The 20473-nt window shown below is 39.4% G+C and overlaps 1 protein-coding gene and 1 long non-coding RNA gene across 9 annotated transcripts in view; one reads left to right on the top strand and one right to left on the bottom strand.

The window, feature by feature from the left end:
• Positions 1 to 20473, bottom strand: part of CUNH12orf56 (chromosome unknown C12orf56 homolog) — a 112235-nt gene that overhangs the window by 55612 nt on the left and 36150 nt on the right. For 5 of the 7 annotated variants that reach the window (XM_019454992.2, XM_053895495.1, XM_019454998.2 and 2 more), the window contains exons 3-5: positions 20379 to 20451; positions 8021 to 8429; positions 3217 to 3287 (exon numbers count right to left, since the gene is read on the bottom strand). In XM_019454992.2, the coding sequence (XP_019310537.2) occupies positions 3217 to 3287; positions 8021 to 8429; positions 20379 to 20451 (553 nt within the window). The remainder of the gene's footprint in view (positions 1 to 3216; positions 3288 to 8020; positions 8430 to 20378; positions 20452 to 20473) is intronic. The other 2 variants (XM_019454996.2, XM_019454999.2) reach the window with 2 other exon arrangements.
• The window catches only part of LOC109270430 (uncharacterized), a 109987-nt gene that overhangs the window by 57934 nt on the left and 31580 nt on the right, over positions 1 to 20473 (top strand). The gene's annotated exons all lie outside the window — the stretch shown is intronic.

Here is a 20473-nt window from a genome sequence, read left to right as displayed (position 1 = left end):
AAAATCCCTCTGTTCTCTGAGAACTCCAAAAACAGCAGAAATGTAGTTTTCACAAACAAGTGAGCTTAGAAAACCACAAGCTCAGAAAGCATACCAGCAGAATTACTTTCCAATTGACTTTCCTATTTTTCCCATTAGTCGACAATTTGCTGAGATTCACATAGGGACAGTTTTTTTTCCTTTGGCACCTATGATAATAGACTGAAATACCAAACTTACAAAAAAAATTTTTTTCATAAGAAAAAACACACTAATCTCTTCATACTAAAAATCAATTCATATGTAAATTGAGGTCTCATATACATCATAAATACAAGTTAGATTCAGGAGTCTATATTTCTGTAGAGACATTGATATAATCACAGTTTCTCTGCCCAGAATATTTGTTTTTACATAGATGATGACAAACTTTACTTGGCTAATTTAAATAATAAAAAGTCTAGCGCCAGAAGACTCCATTATTCAATTTAGGAATAAGGGGAAATGTTACATTAATTTTAACAGATATTCTATATTTTCATCAGCTAGAAAATATAAATTCACTCAAATAATGTAGCAAGAAGGATTCTTGATCTAATGATAAGCTCTATTTTTCCCATATGTTTTCATTTTTGGAGGGGATATTCTACATAAATAATACATTTTTATAATGATTTACAGCTGGAAAAGGCTTTTCATACATTATCTCCGAAGCACTGTGTATATGTTCACAATGGTCCCTATACATCCATGATGTTACAGGACTCACATTTGTGACAGAGTTCTAATTTGAAACCCAAAGAATGTTTACTCCTTTTAAACTGAAGGTGCCTTGCAGGCAGAGACCTGTCTTATATATCTTGTACATAGACCACATTCTTCATAGTGCATTTTAAATCACTGCATTTTAAATGTGTTGCCTTCGGGAATTAACTTTGCAAGAAATATGCTTTTCATGAGTCAAGAGAGTGGTAGAACTCAACTCTCTTTCTGGCCTTCAAGGATAAATTTCAAGCCACACATATACAGAGAGATAAAGCCTATTTCATTATCCAGTTAGTTTTAAAACCACTTTAAATAAAGCACTAAAATTAAAACTGATACTTTTTTGCAGTAAACATATGAAAACAGATAGAAATTCTAAGCTGCCTGTATTACCATCTTTTAAAAACTAAATCACAAACATCCTTACTTTACCCCTACATACCTCAGAACATACCTCAAAATAAACATTTTCTTACAAAATCATCATTGTCACATCTGTCAAAATTATCAATAATTCTTTGCTATGGGCTAATACCCAGTCCACATTCAGATGTCCTCCATTGTCTTAAAAATGTCTTTTTAGGGGCGGCTAGGTGGCTCAGTCAGTTAAGCATCGGACTCTTGATTTTGGCTCAGGTCATGGTCTCACAGTCATGGGTTCAAGCCCCATGGTGGGCTCCATGCTGGCAGTGCAGAGCCTGCTTGGGATTCTGTCTCTCTCTCTCTCTCTGTCCCTCCCTTGTTCTCTATCTCTCAAAATAAATAAATACACTAAAAAACTTATTTAAAAAATGTCTTTTATTTTTGGTTTGTTGAAATCAAGATACAAATAAGATACTTGCTATATTTGCTTATTATGTTTCTTAAGCCTTCTTAAAACTTTTATTATAGAAATTTTTAAACATACACAAAAATGGAGAAAATTGTATAAGAAACCCCATCTATCACCTAGATTCAATAATTTTTAACATTTTGCCAATCTTGTTTTATCTATTCCCTTAAACACATATACACACACCTTACCTGTTTTAAAACTGAAATAAAATATATATAACATAAAATTTATCATTGTAACCATTTTTAGGTATACAAATTAAGTGCATTCACAGTGTTGTATAACCATCACTACTATCCATTTCCAGAACTTCTTCATTTTCCCAAACAGAAACTCTGTACTAATGAACAGTAGGTCCCCATTTCCCTCTCCCCCCTCAGCTCCTAGTAACCTCTCTTTTATTTTCTGTTTCTATGAATTTGCCTATTCTCAATGCCTCCTATAAGTAAGTGGAATCATACAATATTTGTCCTTTTATGTGTGGATTCTTTCACTTAGCATAATTTCTTCAAGGTTCATCCATCTTGCCACATGTGTCAGGACCGCATTCCTTTTGAAAGCTAATACACCCACACTTTAAATCAGATTCATGTTTAATTGTTTTAACAATTTATTCATTCATTCCATAAAGGCAGCCTACTGTGTGCCAATGACCAAGGTACAGTCTTGGCCCTTAAGGGGCATAGTACATAATAGGGCAGCACATAATCAAATAAGCAATCATAAGATAGGCTGTTGAGTCCTAAAAGATGGTAAGCATAGAATGTTCTAGAGGGGCCCCTCCTAATGTAGTTCTGAGAAATGATTTTTAGAGAAAGGGATAGCAAGCTAAGTCTTGATGAGTTGAAGTTATTCATGAAGGAGAAGAAGAATAGAGAGTAGGGTTCCAGGATAGAGGAAAAAACAAACAAACAAACAAAAAAAAAACAGGGAGCTTTCTGAGAACTGTGAGATCATTTGGATCAGGAGGTTAGGGCAGGAGTTGAGGGGACACAACAGTTGAAGATGGAAAGATGAAAAGACACATCAGAAAGATCTTTATAAGCTGCTGTAAAGTTTAGACCTTTTTCTAAAGGCAATGGAGAGCCATTCAAAGACTTTAAGGGAGGGAGTTACATGATCAGATTTGTGCTTCTGAAAGATTTCTTCGTTGTTATGGAGAATGGTTTAGAGAGTGAAGGCAGAAGCCAGCTAGGAAAATACTGGAGGAGCTCAGAACAAAGGTAATTGGGCTGAGTATGTGACAGTCAAAGAAGTAGATGTTATCCAGATATATTAGAGAAAAGCAATAAATCATGTGGTGAATGGCTGGGTGTGGGGGTGGTGGTGTAGGGGAAAGAGAAGATAAGGATGACTTCCAGGACTCTGGCTTAGGTGATCTGGGGATAACAACATCAGGCCCTGTGTTAGGGAACACAAGAGGAAGGTCCAGTCCCAGAAGGAAGATGCTGAGCTCTGTTCTGAATATACTGACTTTAAAGTTCTTTTAAGACCTACAAGAGGTGATGGCCAGTGGGCAATTATGTTTGCAGACCTAAAATTCAGGGCAGAGAGTTGGTCAGCAACACATGGAGTTACGAGAGGCAGAGATGAGGGAACAGTCCCCCACGCAACTCTAGGATATCATCACTCCTTACCTATATGGCTTTTGACTTCCGATAGGACTGAGCTCACCAGCACGTAGGGGGTCTTGTAAAAGAGTAGCTTTCTAAAAGAGGAAAAAAGTGGGAATAGTTAGAATCTTTGTTTACTGAAAATCAATTTCTCCTACTTTTAGTCAATACTGTATATCTATTCCTTAATCCATGCTATAGTACGTGATTTGTTTATGTAAATAATACCACAGAGTATTTGTTTCCTTATATAGTTTTTAATAATTTTAAACATGACACTTGCTCATTATAAAATGAAATTATCTATCAAAATCAAACAGTACAAAAATGCATAAACAAAAGATAAAAGTTCCATGTCTCTCCCTAATCCTCCCATCCCAGTAGTCAAAGTACCTTACTATATACTTGATACTAATATAACGCTGTATGCTAATTATACTGAAATTAAAAACAACAGCGACACAAAGTACCTTACTATATTATTATCAGTTTGGTTTATATCCTTTCAGGTATATAAAAACATATTAATTATAACATACATCTATAGGGGCGCCTGGGTGGCTCGGTTCATTAAGCGTCTGACTCTTGATCTCAGCTCAGGTCATGATCTCAAGGTTCGTGGGATCGAGCCCGGAGGCAGGCTCTGAGGCAGACAGCGCAGAGCCTGCTTGGAATTCTCTCTCCCTCCCTCTCTCTCTGCCCCTCCTGCACTAGTGTGCATTCAAACACACGTGCACCCTCTTTCTCTCCCAAAGTAAATAAACTTAACAAAAGACATACATCTTATACATATTAGATGATATCTTTTTATAATATATATTTAGTACTGGCTAAATTACATCACATATGTTAATCTGGAACTTTTTTTTCACTTAATATATGGTAGACAATTTTCCATTTCTTTATATATAGGTTTACTTCAATCTTTTTAATGATTACCTAGTATTTCATAGCATAGATTATACAATAGTTTTCTTAACTATTCCCCTATTAATAGGGTTATTTTTTCCCTCAAATCTTTAGTGTTGCCATTTTCCATTCATTCTGGGTCTTGAAAATAAGTTGGTATGTAGTGTTCAGCAAGTCCTCTAAATAATCTTTTATTTTATGTTAAGGCTTAACAGACAGGTTCGAAAGAATTTCTGAAACGTTGCTGATTTACAACTCCAAACAAACTTACCCCTTTCTTATTCCTTAATATCAGAGCAGGATGGTGAGTGGGTGGGGGAAGTATGTGCTTTTTCTCACTACTTTTGTTTTTTATTTATTTTTTAAAAATGTTTATTTATTTTTATCTTTGAGAGAGAGAGCATGAGCAAAGGAGCTGAACCATGACCTGAGCTGAAATCAAAGAGTCAGACGATTAACCAATGAGCCACCCAGGCGCCCCACTACTTTTGTTTTTTTAAAGAAATCTCTATACTCAGTGTAGGGTTCAAACTCAGGACCCTGAGAATAAGAGTCAAATGTTCTACCAACTGAGCCAGCCAGGCACCCGTTCTTAACTACTTTTGTCATTGTTTTAAGTTAAGGAAAAAAAAAAAAAAGCTGTCTTTTTTTTCCTGTCTAAATGTGAATGGTTACCTTAAATCTAGAATTTTAATTTGGGGATATTCCTTAGTTATTTAGCTTTCTAGCACCTATCTTTACAACATATAAATGGCAAAGAATTGCCATGTATTGTTTCTGTAGAATTTGAGATGCTAAAGAACTCAGATGTAATTATTTTTGGTGAAAGTTACAGATAAAATGGATCACTGAAGGAGACTTGGCTCTTTGGAAACCCTTAAAATCAGAATGAGTGCTAATTTCTCACTGGATGGTTTAGGTTTATTTTCCCTGAAAATACAGAGAGAGTTAACATGTCCATTCCTTTTTCCCAGTAGCATTTCCCTACCTCAATGTGAATAATCATTCTAGATCTCAAAGCACAAGAGATCAGTTAGCCAAGATATGTCTGACTGATTTAGGAGATTATTGTTTTTTAATTTCCTAAAACTTATGGAAGTATCACCAAGAATAATATGATGAAAGAAACGGTGTCACAAAAGTCATAACTTTCTAAATATTTATATTGAATTAATGTCTTATTTTTACTAGAATGAATGCTAACCTGATTCATCATATGTATGAAATATTTGCTTGCCCATTTTCCATCTTTCAAGAGATAGAACATTATTTTTTTAATGTTAAGTGTATTTATTTGAGAGAGAGAGTGCACGCAAGCAGGGGAGGGGCAGAGAGAGAGGAAGAGCGAGAATCCCAAGCAGGCTCCACACTGTCAATGCAAAGCCCGACAGTGGGCTCGAATCCACAAACTGCAAGATCATGACCTGAGCCAAAGTCAAAAGTCGAACGCCCAACCAACTGAGCCACCCAGGCACCCTAAGGGATGGAACATTTTTAATAATAGCATCTATTAGGGGCACCTGGGTGGCTTAGTTGGTTAAGCATTCAACTTCGGCTCAGGTCATAATCTCATCGTTTGTGAGTTTGAGCCCTGCATAGGACTTTGTTTTTTTGTTTTTAATTTTATTTTGTATTTTGTTTTTAATTTATATCCAAGTTAGTTAGCATATAGTGCAACAGTGATTTCAGGAGTAGATTCCTTAGTGCCATTACTCATTTAGCCCATCCCCCCTCCCAAAACCCCTCCAGTAACCTTACTCAGTTCTCCATATTTATGAGTCTCTTCTGTTTTGTCCCTCTCCCTGTTTTTATATTATTTTTGCTTCCCTTCCCTTGTGTTCATCTGTTTTGTATATTAAAGTCCTCATGAGTGAAGTCATATGATATTTTCTTTCTCTGACTAATTTCACTTAGCATAATACCCTCTAGTCCATCCACGTAGTTGCAAATGGTGAGATTTCATTCTTTTTGATTGCTGAGTAATCATCTTCTTTATCCATTCATAAATTCATCCATCATGGATCCATTCATCCATCAATGGACATTTGGGCTCTTTCCATACTTTGGCTATTATTGACAGTGCTGCTATAATCATTGGGGTGCATGTCTCCCTTCGAAACAGCACACCTGTATCCTGTGGATAAATGCCTAGTAGTGCAATTGCTGGGTCATAGGGTAGTTCTATTTTTAGTTTTTTGAGGAACCTCCATGCTGTTTTCCAGAGTGGCTGCACCAGCTTGCATTCCCACCTGCATAGGACTTTGTGCTGACAGCTCAGAGCCTGGAGCCTGCTTCGGATTCTGTGTCTCCCTCTCTATCTGCCCCTCCCCAGCTAGTGCTCTGTCTCTCTCTTTTTCTCAAAAATAAATAAACATCAAAACAAAAATTTTTTTTAATGATAGCATCTACCAACTCAAAGATAACCCCCCTCCACTGACATTTATTTCAATGGTCATAGGAAAAAAATTAAATCTTGGCTCCACAGTAATTGTGCAAACTTGCGTACATCATCTAATTTCTCAGTGCCTTAATTTCATCATCTATGGAATGAGAATAACAGTTCTACCTCCTAGGGTTGTGTGCAGATTAAATGAATTAATATATGAAAGCATCAAAGCAGATCCTACCTGTTAATACATGTCCATTATTGTTACTGCTTTTACTATCAGAAGGGCTATGAGTTTGCCTGTCTGACTTGCCCCAATCATGTCTCTGCTGCAGAATTAAAAAGGAGTACTAAAACCCGGAGTTAGTCAATTCAGGGAAATATAAACGGCCATTTTGAAACATTTAGATAGATCAAAATTTGGTTTTTCTATTAGAACATATGTGGCCTCCTATTAATAGATCAGAGTTTCCCCCTCTATTTAAGATTTGTTTAAATTCTTAATTTGGAGAAAGCTGTTTAAAAATTTAGGAGCGCCTGGCTGACTCAGTTGCTGGAGCATGTGACTCTTGATCTTAGGGTTGTAAGTTGAAGCCCACATTTGGTATAGAAATTATTTAAAAATAAAATATTAAAAAAATAATAAAAGTAAGAATTTAAGGAGAAATTTTGAGCATTTGACATGTAATTTAAAAATTGACCATTCTGAACCATGCTATGAGAAAAAACTTGAGCTGTTCTGCAGTCTTTCAGTTTTTAGCCATTTATCAAACCCCTAGCTTCCTTAGCTTCTTCTGAATGAAAAGAGCCTGTCATATTTTTTAATATTATTGTGTTATAAGGTCAGTAGTAAAAATTATATATCACTGAAGATAACTGAAAAGGATCATGTTATTCCTGTAATAAATTACTTATTTTTAAACTGATCCTTGTGTAATAAAAAGATTACACATGAGAGTTCTGACTCTGTCTCTAAACCTACTATATAATCTTGAGTAAGTCACCTAAAATATTCATTTTCCTCATTTCTAAAATAAGGTAAAATTCTAAGTACCTTATTTTGGAGGAAATCACTCCAAAATTATTCTGCTCCTATGACAATGACCCTGATTAACCTCCTTTCAATAGCTCAGCTAAGAAATACAGAGACATATTGACAGTGTTGAACTTTATCTGAGCTCTGTGCTCTCTAAAAGCAGAAATGGTTGAGAAAACATCCCAGCTAACTGAAAAAGACCACCCTGCTCACAAATATTCCAAGATAAGACCTTGTCCATCCTTCTCCATGATTGCCAGGAGACTCCCTTGTTTACCTGCCTCTGTAAAACCCCTGGTCCATCCCTGTTTCTTTAAGACACTCATTAATAAGCATTTTCCATCTTGCAATAGCCTGAACAGAATCATATCCTTAATTGTCCAGTGTGTTTGTCTTTCATAATATTATTAAATTCCAAAGCTAAATTTTGGAAAGCAGGAAAGGCATGTTGGCTTTAAAAATTACTCCAGCCAAAGTTACCTTATGAGGACACTTACTATAATATAATTGGTCCACGAACTTTTTAAGTGCAGAAATATCGATGAGGTTGTAGAAATAATGTACAAATGAAGTTCCAACGCCTTTTTCTCTAGGTTTGGGTTGCTCTGTAAAGGGGAAGCCAGGGAGGAATTTCCTGAGTAAAACTCATTTCCGTTCCCATTGCCCTTTAAAGGGACTTCACTTAGAGAACCGTTGTGATCTGACAGTGCCTTGGGTTCTTTCGTGTTGGTTGTGCAAGATGGCAAGGTGACAACCTTTCCCGTAGCTGATGTGGATTGACAGCTCCTCCTGGAGGGGGTGGGTAAGGGTCGAAAGGCACTTTGGCCATGAAGAGACGGCTCCTTGAGGTCTGAAGGAAGACAGAAGGTTGAGTCTGTGGATGGTGTGCTGACCTCTTGGTGGTACCTGTCAGGTAGAATGTAGCGGTAAACATAATATTCATAACTTAACAGTAAGGGACAAAGGGAATCTGGTGGCCCAATTGCAGCAGTTTAAGACTTTGAAAGTAAGTAAATATTTTCACATAAAAGGAATACTTTTTTTTTTTTTTTAATTTTAGAAAGAGAGAGAGAGGAAGGGAGAGGGCAGAGGGAGAGAGAGAATTTTAGGCAGGCTCCATGCTCAGCATGGAGCTCAACACAAGGCTTCATCCCATGACCCTGGGATCATGATCTGAGTTGAAATCAAGATTACGCTCAACCAAATGAGCCACCTAGGTGCCCCAAAAGGAATGCTTATTAAGAGAAGGGAGTGATTTAACCTCACTTGCTTACCCATTGGCCTAGTGGAGGTAGGGTATACTTCATTATACTTTTCTGCTTTCAGAAATAAAACTGTACCCAATGTCATTTAAAGAAGCACTTTCTATATCTAAAGTATTGTGCCTGTCCTTCACCAAACCCCAACATTTCCAATGTAAGAACTTTTCATTCTGCTTTTGAAACTTGACTCTTCTTTCATTGGGCAATTCTGGTGGATCCTATGAAGAAAAAATTATTCACATGGAGATATTAAGTGAGATTTCTTTTTTTTTTTTGAAGTGAGATTTCTTAAGTTTTTTTTTTTCTGATTCACGTCTTGCTAATACTCTGATTTTTCCAGTGTCTTTCCAATAGTGTCAGCACATTTTTCAGAATCAATCCTGAGTTCCACCCTCACCGTGCCCATTCTCCACCTTACCATGACCATTCCTCTACTCTGCTGCATGAGGAAGCAAGTGGTAGAGGCTAAGAAGTTGTAGGATATGATGAGATCTAAGTTCCAATCGTGGCTCCGCCCCTCAGGGGTAATGTGACTTGGGTTGACCTAAGCTTCAATGTCCCAATTTTAAAATAGGAACCTATAATAGCACCAATCTCAAAAATTTTTTGTGAGGATCAAATAAGAAAATACATGCAATGTGTTTGTAACACTGGAAACACTCAGTAGGTGCTTAGCTATTAATATTACCCTATATGGCCTTGAATTACTGGTTTATCATTTTATGCTAAAATATATTGTCTCCCTTATTAGATTGGAACCTTCATGAAAGTGGAAAGCCACTTTGTTTTTATTAGTCCTTATATTAACTTTAAAACAGGTATAAAATTCATTTATTATCTGTACAAGATTATGAACTGTGTTGAGTTCCAGCCCACAGCTCAGTGTTGCAGGTACATGTGCACACACCCATCTAAAGTGGTCATTCCAATTTATTCATCCAAGTTCCATCCCACTTAAACAGCCACCCCTTGTCAAACCCTTAGGCTTAAAAATAAAACCCTTAAAAAAATAGGGGTGCCTGGGTGGCTCAGTCAGTTGAGCATCCGACTCTTAATTTCAGCTCAGGCCATGATCCCAGGGTCATGGGATCCAGCTCCGTGTTGGGTCCGTGCTGAGCATGGAGCCTGCCTGAGATTTTCTTTCTCTCTCTCTCTCTCTCTCTCTCTCTCTCTGCCCTTCTCCCCTACTCACACGCTCTAAAAAAAAAAAAAAAAAAAAGATAAATAAAACCAACAAGCAAATTCATATATAGAATGAACAAAGCAATTCTGCTCCTGAGTATCTATCCCAGGGAAGTTTTCAGACAAGTCCATAAAGGAGGAGGGAAAAGGAAGAGGAAGAGAGTGATGGGGGAGAAGAATGAATATTGATTCCACCCCAATGCTCAATAAATGGATCTTTATGTTTTTATAAATGTGTAATTGAGCAATGACTCTTTGTTAATAATGATAAGCTGTGAGCAAATTATGTGCACAAGAATATATCTATTTAATGTTTTCAGAGCCAATTTTGAGAATGATGAAGACATAAAGACTTATAAAAACCTTTATTTCTGGAGGCCTTGATCAAATCCTTTCTCTTGAGTTTCTAAACGTTCTGGATTCATATACTTACCCACATAGTATATTTGCATAGACAAGGGACTGGTCCTCCAATAGAATTATAACAACTTACTGTGCAAGAAATTCTTAGAAAACTAATATAGATGGTACCTTGTGCCAAATTATTGTACAACAGCATTTTTATTTTTTAAATACAGTAGCATTGGGGTGCCTTGGTGGCTCAGTCAGTTAAGTGTCCAACTCTTGATTTCAGCTCAGGTCATGATTCCAGGATCATGGGCTCTGCACTAAGCATGGAGCCTGCTTAAGGTTCTCTCTTCCTCTGCCCCTCTGCCCTTCCCCCCCCCCCCGCCTCAGAATACATACATATATACATATAGTAGTGTTATTAGTGACAGTGAAAAAGAAGAAAGCTATTCTGTCCCAAAGCTTGATCAAGATTCTGAGGATGCTGAATAAATTATTGCTCAGTGGCTGACATACTGGTAATTAGCAATAACAAAAGAGCTAAGTCTTAATAAGGGCTAAGCGTCACACACAGTTTAAGCACTTTACAGGTACATGATTTAGACCTCACATATCATCCCTGTGAGCAGGGTACTATCAGGAGCTCCATCCTACTCGTGAGGAGTGAAGTCTGGGAAGGTTAAATCACCGAAGGCACAGTCCAGATTTGAGGTCCAGTGTAGCTGCAGAACTTGCACGTTTATGTGCTAGACAGAGAGAAATTGCACAACTCCCTTTCTCTATTTTCTATCAAGAAGTGTTGCTTCTTAGAGAAAAATATAAGGTTCATGTTCTTGGGTTTTATCCTCTGTTCTGTTTTGCTAGTGGCGTAGCACATTCTCATTTCATTGGATTGTCAGGTCTACTTCTTTTTTTACATTTATTTATTTTTGAGAGACAAACAGAACACAAGTGGGGGAGGGGCAGAGAGAGAAGGAGACACAGAATCCGAAGCAGGCTTCAGGTTCTGTGCCCAATGTGGGGCTCAAACTCAAAAACCATGAGCTCATGACCTGAGTCGAAGTTGGACACTTATCCGACTGAGCCACCCAGGTGCCCCTCTACTTCTGTTTATTAAACAGATCAGTTTCTCCAAAAGGTCATCCTTTCACTTGCCATGGACTGTGGTTAGAAACTCTCCTTTTAAATTTCCAATAGCCAAATATCAGTAAAAGCTATAGATAGATGTAAATTCAGATCAGAATCCACCCTAGGGGGTACGGGCAAACCAGACCTAACCTGAGGGCTAAGCATTGGCACAATTTCTTTTTCCTCATGGATTATTCAAGGTGAACTCAATTAAATTTGTATAAATCTTCCTCTAAGCTGGCACTGTAAAAGTGTTCTATTGATCTCAGCCTTCCTCTCTGTTTCTTTACACTCGCAAGCAATATGCAGTCTTTTTTTTCCCCCTGCAGCTTTAGGGAACTCTTAAGTAGGTCACAGTACTCTGTTTCTACTTGAAATATCTCCTTGGGTTTTCTCCTGTAAAATGCATATGAGAACACAGAACTATCCACTAATGAAGAGCTACACTAAAGACAGAGAAACCTAAATACTGAATCTCATTATCAGAGATCACTAATCTGTTTTCCATCCCTTAGGTGTTAAAACACCTGTTGTTTACTATTGCCCTAAAAAGCAATCATACTTATGTAAGTCTGATGTCCCAAGGTAACTGCATCCTTCTTATGACCTGCAGCTTCTCATAATTAGGCCTAAAACTTTACACCTCAGAGGTGTTTCAAAGCTCTGCACATGATAACATTCTTTAGTCCTCTAATTACTGTTTTTTATCCCAGTCTGCTCTTTGTTTATGCTTTTGACTCCTGTGCTTAATTATGGAGATGATAGTGCTAGAAAACTATGGGATGGATAGCAGACCTAGCTCCCTCCTCAGCCCCTTTATTTGGAAACTCCTCCTTCCCTCCACACATGGAGCACACAGAAGCTGTTGTGCTTTAAAGACTGACCTCTTGGCTGTGGTGGCCATTTTTCATCAGTGAGTCATTTATTCAAGCTAGGCATCAGCGACCTTCCCAGGATTTTTAAATTTTATGCAAGGTGTGTGAGTTAGCTTTTATCTGGTGATGGGAGCTGTGACATGTGAATTTAAGATGGGCAAAATGTGAATTTAATAACTTTGTTTATTGTGCCTCAAAAGACATGGTATTCAGTGAGAAAAAAATGAGGCTGATCCACCTACATCAGACGATACAAAGTTCTGTGCCCACTCAAGTCCCCAGTTCCAGCTGTGCCTCAATCTCAAACCATTCCTACATTCTGCTGTTTGGCTTCTGACCTTTGCTGACTTTGCTCACTACTGAACATCTAAAATTGAATGCAGGGGCACCTGAGTGGCTCAGTAGGTTAAGTGTCCAGCTCTTGATTTTGGCTCAGGTCATGATCTCACCATTCACGAGACTGAGCCCCACATGGGGCTCTGCACTGACATCGTGGAGCCTGCTTAAGATTCTCTCTCTTCCTCTCTCTCTCTCTGTGCCTCCCCCCCCCCCACCTTCTCTCTCTCTCTCTCAAAATAAATAACTTTTAAAAAAAAAGTGAAGGGGCACCTGGGTGGCTCATTCGGTTGAGCATCTGACTTCAGCTCAGGTCATGATTTAACTGTTCATGAGTTTGAGCCCCACATCGGGTTTGCCATTGTCAGCATGGAGCCCGCTTTGGATCCTCTGTCCCCCTCTCTCTCTGACCCTCTCCCGCTTGCACTCTCTCAAAAATAAATAAACGTTGTTTTAAAAAGTGAAAACCTTTATAAAAAATAATAATAATAATTAAAATTGAATACAGAGCCCAGCAATTAAAGCATGCCAGATTAGAGTGGTAGGTAGACAAATCTACATTTGTCTCTGTATTTATGTCTATTTCTATATACATCTGTTGAATGAGCATTGAACTACATGAGTGGTCCCAGTTATTCCAATAAAATCCCCTTTTAACCTAAGTTGGATTTCTGTTACTTCTAATAGAGTTCCGACCCCCACAATAAACTAAAACAACTACTGCAAACATTAATTAGAAGCTTCTTTTGTCAGGATCTCAGTTTGCGAGTTGAGCCCCACCTCAGGCTCTGCACTGGCAGTGTAGAACCTGCTTGGGATTCTCTCTCTCCCTCTCTGCCTCTCTCCCGCCCCTCTCTCAAAACAAATAAACGAAAGAAAGAAAGAAAGAAAGAAAGAAAGAAAGAAAGAAAGAAAGAAAGAAAGAAAGAAAGAAAGAAAGAAAGAAAGAAAGAAAGAAAAGGAAAGGAAAGAAACCTATTTTTCTAAATTAGAGGAAAATAATGAGACTATCAGAGTGGTGTAGAAAAACTGGGGCATTCGTATGCCAAAGTGTGGAATGAAGAATATTGAGTCCGAGAGCATGTGGATGGCTATCAGTGGCATTGCCTTTCCCTCAGTATTTCTAGTTATGAAAGTCATGTCAGGAATTTCACTTAGTACCATGAGACAGCAGAGAGATCCCTCCTCCCAGAACTAAAGTCACAGCACTTAGGGCAACATTGGAAATGCATCAACCCCTTCAAAACATGCTTTGTTATTACATGGATTTAGATGAGATCATGCTTCCCCAAGCCTATATAATGCAAGCCAGGCTAGGTCGTAAAGAACACGATTAATCATTCGACAAATATTAAGCAGCTACTATATGCCAGACACTAGGCCAAGCACTGGAAATATACAGTGTGCAAGAATACCTAGGTCCCTGTCCTTGTGAGGCTCACATTCTAGTGGGAGGACAGACAATAAACAATTGATAGGTAATTGTTTATAAAAGTGCTGTGAAACAAAGGGAGTACTCTGATAAAACCTGTGTGCATCTGTTGGAGGATAGTATACCTCATTTTTTATGTTTGTTTATTTTTGAGAGAGAGAGAGAACAGGGGAAGGGCAGAGAGATATAGAATCCCAAGCAGGTTCCACCCTGTCAGTGCAGAGCCTGATGCAGGGCTTGAACTCACAAATCCTGAGGTCGTGACCCAAGCCGAAACCAAGAGTCGGAAGCTTAACCAACTGACCCACCCAGGCGACCCATGGAGGGTAATATACTTCAGACAGGTGATCAGGCAAGATCTTTTTGAGATGTGGACATTCAAGCGAAGACCTGAAGGATGAGAAAGAGTGAGCCACATGAAAAGCAGTGTTAAGAGGGGAAATAAAGTGTAAAGGCCCTGCGGTGGAAAAAGCTTGAGGTGCTCTAGACAGTGTGATAAGCAAGGGGTAAAGTGACTTGAGATGAAGCTGGAGACATAAGCAAACGCCAGGGCGTGCTGGGCTGTTCAGACATGTGAAAAGTTTTATTTTTGGGGCAAAGAGACATTTGCAAAAAGATCATTTCGGCTTTAAGGTAAGTAATGGATTCAGACAGGGGTGGAGAGGTACTGTCTTAGCTTGTTTGGGTCTACTTTCAAAGCAGTTAGGCCACAGACTGGGTAGCTTATAAACAACAGAAAATGTATTGCTCACAGTTTTGGAGGCTGGAAAGTCCAAGATCAGGGTGCCTTTGCCTTATGGTAAGGACACTCTTCCTGGTTCCCAGCCAGTTCCTTTTGGCTGTGTCTTCACCTCGTGGCAGGGGCTAGTGAGCTCTCTGGAGCCTCTTTCTCAAGAGCGCTAATCTCATTCATGAGGCCTCCACCCTCAAGATTAAAGCACCCCACCCCCCACCCCCCTGCCCCAAGGCCCATCTACCAATATCATCACCTTTGGGGGTTAGGATTTCAACACAGGAATTTGGGAGGGACACAAACATTCCAACCACAGCAGGTACGGACAGTGGAGATGGGGGAGAGCAGAAAGAGGTGTTGCAAATCCAGGTGAGAGGAGAGTTGCTTGTACCAGAGGACTGGCAGTGAAAACAGAAGTTGAGGGATTATAGACATGTCCTGGGTACAGAACGCAGGAATCTCAGTAATTCAGGAGTACGTTGACTGTTTAGGCCAAGATTTCCTAAACCGTGGTGGCTAGCTAACAGCATCATCTCGGGAGCTACCAAAAACAGACTGCTGAGTCCCATCCCTAAAGCTTAGGACTCAGTAGTCTGGGGTGGAGGCCAGAAGTCTGAACTTTCCATGAACCCTTGAGAGATTCTGACTTGAGGCCAGACTTGAAAAAACCATAGATTTTTGCTCTTATTCCAGGTGAGCTTTCTTCCCACACCCTGCTCTGCGCTATCTCCTCACGTGGCCCAGCCAGCACGCGTTAAGAGTGTATACTCATCTCGGGGCACCTGGGTGGCACAGTTGGTTACGGGCCCCACTCTTGATTTCGGCACGGGTCATGATCTCAAGGTTCGTGAGTTCAAGCCCCACATCGGGCTCTGTGCTGACAGTGCGGAACCTGCTTGGGATTCTCTCCCCACTCTCTCTCTCTGTCCCTCCCCTGCTCATGCTTTAGATTGTGTGCTCTCTCTCTCTCTCTCTCTCTCAATAATAAATAAATGTAAGAAAAAAAATAAAAGAGGGTATTATTCATCTCAAAGCAGCAACAACACCAGGAAGCAGCAATGAGCATCCCAGATTCTGGCTCCCTGACAAGCAAGTTCAAGCCCCGTAGCCCATCTAACCTCAAACAGCAGGGGTAGTTAGGGAAATGAGCTCTCCTATAGAACTGACTCTCTAACCTATTTTGGACATTAGCTTTGTTGAAAAAGCTACCTGAAAGGGTGTGGTTTTACCTTCCTGTAAAAGGCAGAATAGTGGGCCTTTGCAAGTCCAATAATTGAGGTCCTGAGCTTCACGGTTTCTTCATTATTATAGTCTGGAATTGGAGTTGGTAAGTTGAATTGGCCTTAAAACAGCAGGCTCCCAAAGGCAGAGGCCAAGGGGAGAGCGGGCTTTGCTGCCCTTCATTCCCTAAGCTTCCCAGCCCCAGCAAACCACCAAAAATAAATTCATCTACCACATAAAACCAAAGGAAGAAAAGTTTCTTAACCACCCCCATCTTCTGCTGCACTCTTTGATGGAATATCTTTTATGAAAATTCTGCAGCTATCCCTGGCTCCAGGAAGGATTTGAAACCAATCCAGATCCCCTTCCGTATATACTAGTGTAAAGATTAAAATTCTACTAGTTGTTTGGTTGTTTTTTTCTGTTCCAGGACAGAATGGAGTAACAGGGACTAGAAATGCCCTCTCACCTAAAAAAAAGAAAGAAAGAAAGGAAAAAGAAACTGGGGGGGAAAACGTACACAAAAATAAAAACAGCTTTTAAGACCCTGGACACTGGACATGATCTTATGGTTCTTGAGTTCGAGCCCCACATCGGGCTCTGTGATAGTAGCTCAGAGCCTGGAGCCTGCTTCAGGTTCTGTGTCTCCCTCTCTCTCTGCCCCTCCCCCATTGTGCTCGCTCTCATGATCTCTCTCTCTTTCTCTCTCTCAAAAATAAATAAATATTTTTAAAAAAGAAATGTTGTTAAAAAGACACTAGACACTAGACAACAAAGACAGTCATCTCTGAGAGGTAGGAAAACAAACAAGGTGAGACCTAACAACTGCTCCAGCTTCCTGCCTTGACAAAGTTTCCAGGCCACAGTGCAGCCAGGGACCAACAGATGTTGATTATGGTGATACATATGATAAAATGTATCACACTGTATACTTCATTGCACTTTACTGTGTGTCAGTGTAACCTCAATAAAACAAAATACTAATAAAGCTTTTCTCCTTGAGCTTCTGGTTTCCATGCCTACTAAAATGGAAGTCCCACTGAAAGGAGAACCATTTTATTTTATTTTTTTAAGTTTAGTTATTTATTTTGACAGAGAGAGACAGCCACCACATGTGTGCATGAGCAGGAGAGGGGTGGAAAGAAAAGGAAACAGAATCCAAAGCAGGCTCCTAACTGTCAGTACAGAGCCCAAGGTGAGGCTATTACTCATGAACCCTGAGATCATGACCTGAGCCGAAGTCCAACACTGAACCGACAGAACCAACTGAGCCACCCAGGTGCCCCTAAGGAGGAACCATCTTAGATTTGTATTATTACGTTATCACACTGGGGTGTCAATGAAAACCCACGCACAGAATTTCTAGGAAGAGCAAGGATGCTTACTAGGGAAGGTGAGAGAGAGGATTGCAGAGAGAAGGGAGAAAGAGGTTGGGGGAAATACAAACAAGCTTTGCCAATAGATGGAAGTAGCAGGGGTGGTTCCAGTGGAAATGTGTGGTTGCCACAATGCACGGAGAGTGTTACAGGCACTTGGTGGACAAGAGCCTGGGACGCTCCAATCCCACAATGGGCAGGTGTTCTGCATGACAACGAGGGGTCCCACACAAAATGCCGGACAGCACCCTGCTGAGAAACCCTGGTGGAGGGATTCAGTGGTTCAAGCTCTTTGGCCCCTCCCCGACTCCCAGCATTACAAAGGGGTCTCAGAGTGCTTTCTGAGCTAAGGTTTGCAATGCAGAACAGAACACTTACTGGTCAGTCCTGTCTTAGCCAGTTAAGTTTTCCTGATGTTCCAGCTTCAAATATAATCAGAACCTCCAAAGCCTTGAGAACACTGACAGGAACACAAGAGATCATTTCTGAAGGTAACTCCTTAAACTTTAAAAACCTTTAAGAGAGCTAGTTACTGTAGCCAAGTTTCCACCAGTTTTCTTGTCCAGAATAGTTGGTCGTAAAGTTAAAATTCTGTAAATTGGTGATGTGTTCTTAGTAATAAATAAACAAATACACCAGTCGATCAACCAATACGTATCTATGCATCCATCTTCCTAAGCCAAGTTTTTTTTCGTGTGAGAAAGGAAGTTACAATAATGAAATTCGGGTTTAGAAGAGATTTTGTAGGTCATCTTGTTTAATAAGAAAAGGTTACTGAAAGAAAGTGCAGTGGAAAAATACCCCCCTCCCCTCAATAACCTAAGTTAACGCACTGTATGGAAAAGCACAGCTTTGTGGACACTTCCCAATTAGGGCTTCATGTTTCCTTTATAGTATTTTGCAATGTTTTCCTAACTTGGATATTTCCCCCTTGCCATGACCTTTCAGGTCCCCAACCCACACTCATCTTCTCCATGCCAGTATTTCTCCTGACTTGCAGCTCTTCGGATCCTGTGCTCCCCTCCTCCTCCTAACGTCTAGATACTTAAGGTGTGCAACAGAATCATACTTCAGGTTCTGCAGCTTATGGAGCTCCCTTTTACTTATTTGTTTATGTTTGTTTGTTTGTAATTTTTTTTTTTCTTTAAGCTGTATGCCCAGTGTGGTGCTTGAACTCACAACCCTGAGATCAGTGTGTTCTACTGACTGAGTGAGCCAGGAGCCCCAGGACATCCTTTTTAAATTTACATCCGGAGGCACCTGGATCCCTCAGTCGGTTGAGCATCTGACTGTTGATTCCGGCTCAGGTCTTGATCCCAGAGTCCTAGGATTGAGCCCCACATCGGGTCAGCTCTAAGCGTGGAGCCTGGTTGAGATATTCTCTCTCTCTCTCTCTCTCTCTCTCTCTCTCTCTCTCTCTCTCTCTCTCTCTCTGTCACACACACACACACTCAGTCCCTCTCCCCTGCTTGCACTCTCTCTCACTTTCTAAAATATTAATTAATTAATTAATTAATTAATTTACATCCAGCCTTCTCTCCTGCCTTCCAGGCTAAAATTTTTTACTGCCAGATGAACTTCACCAGCTGAGGCCTACTAGGACCTCAAGCTTAACCTGTCTAAACCAGTACTTGGGCTTGAACCCTCCTGTCATCCTTATTTCTCTGAAAGACATCACCTGGACATAACCCTGGCTTGAAACCACAGTGGCTTCTCTGTCTCTGTCTCTTATGTTCAGTTGCCGGTCTTGTAGAGTTTGCCTCTGAAATGTGTCTTCCATCCATCCTTTTTTCTTTATTCCCTTTACCACTAGTCCAGTTCAGATAGATTCTCATTACTTCCCACCAACCTCTGATTTTTCCTTCTTCAAATGGATTACAGCACAACTGATAATTTGTCAATAGTTTCCTCATAATCTACAAAATGACACATAAAGTCTTCAGTTGGACTTTTAAGACTCTCCAAAGCATGGGCCCAGTTTTACTTTTTAACCTTATACTGGTATTCCTGTTCTGTTTTATTTTTTTACTTTATTTTTTTTTACTTTATTTTATTTTATTTTACTTTATTTTTTACTTTATTTTATTTTATTCTATTTTATTTTATTTTTTATGTAATCCCTACACCCAATGTGGGGCTTGAACTCACAAATCCGAGATCAAGAGTTGAATGCTCTACTAACAGAGCCAGCCAGGCCCCCCCACCCGCCCCATTCTATTTTTAAATCACTGTGGACTGCTTACCTTTCCTAAAACATGTTCTACTTTTCCTGCCTCTATCTTCCTTTTTTTGTTTTCTTTTGTTTTTTATCCCCTCCAGCTGCAAGATCTCCCTCTCTGTGTGCACTGAAAATTCACCATACTCTGGCATTTTGACTTCTCCCCACAACTGAATATTACCTTTCCCCTCTTTATTTTTTTTTTAATGTTTATTTATTTTGAGAGGGGAGGAGGTGCAGAGAGAGAGTGACAGAGGGTCTGAAGTGAGCTCTGTGCTAACAATCGAGAGCCCGATGTGGGGCTCGAACTCACTGAAGACACTTAATATGTGTACTCTGTGTTATCTATGTTTATGCAAATGTCACACATTCTGGTTGAAATCAGCTTCTCAAAGATAGGAACTATGCCTTACTCATCGTTCTATCCTTTACAGGGCCTAACATCATGCCCTACACAGAACAAGAGATTATGAATGTATTTGAATTTAATTTTAATAAATTATTTATTTATATTGTAAAATCTATATATTTCATTGACATAAGAAATGTTATACTTTACTATCTAAACTAACTGGATTTGAATTTAGAAGAACATTCTTTCCAAATATCTTCTTCATTATTATATATATGAAATAAAACTCAGTCCAAAGCCATTAGTAGAGAAAAAGCATTAAAATGAGCAAATTGAAATATAAAGTAAGTTTTAGTCAGCAAATTAAAAACATGCTCTAAACAAAATCTCACCTGAGAGAGGATTCATTCAAACTTCGGGGCTCTTTGCCTCTCCAAAAGACAGGGCCATTAATCTCTTCTTCAACTAAAAAGAAAGAAAAAAGAAA

The sequence above is a fragment of the Panthera pardus genome, unplaced genomic scaffold (assembly GCF_024362965.1).
Source record: "Panthera pardus isolate Hobbes unplaced genomic scaffold, ASM2436296v1 HiC_scaffold_6, whole genome shotgun sequence".
NCBI classification, from domain to species: Eukaryota; Metazoa; Chordata; class Mammalia; order Carnivora; family Felidae; genus Panthera; species Panthera pardus.
The sequence above is the reverse complement of the archived record's forward strand: the minus strand, read 5'-3'. Positions and strand labels throughout refer to the sequence as shown.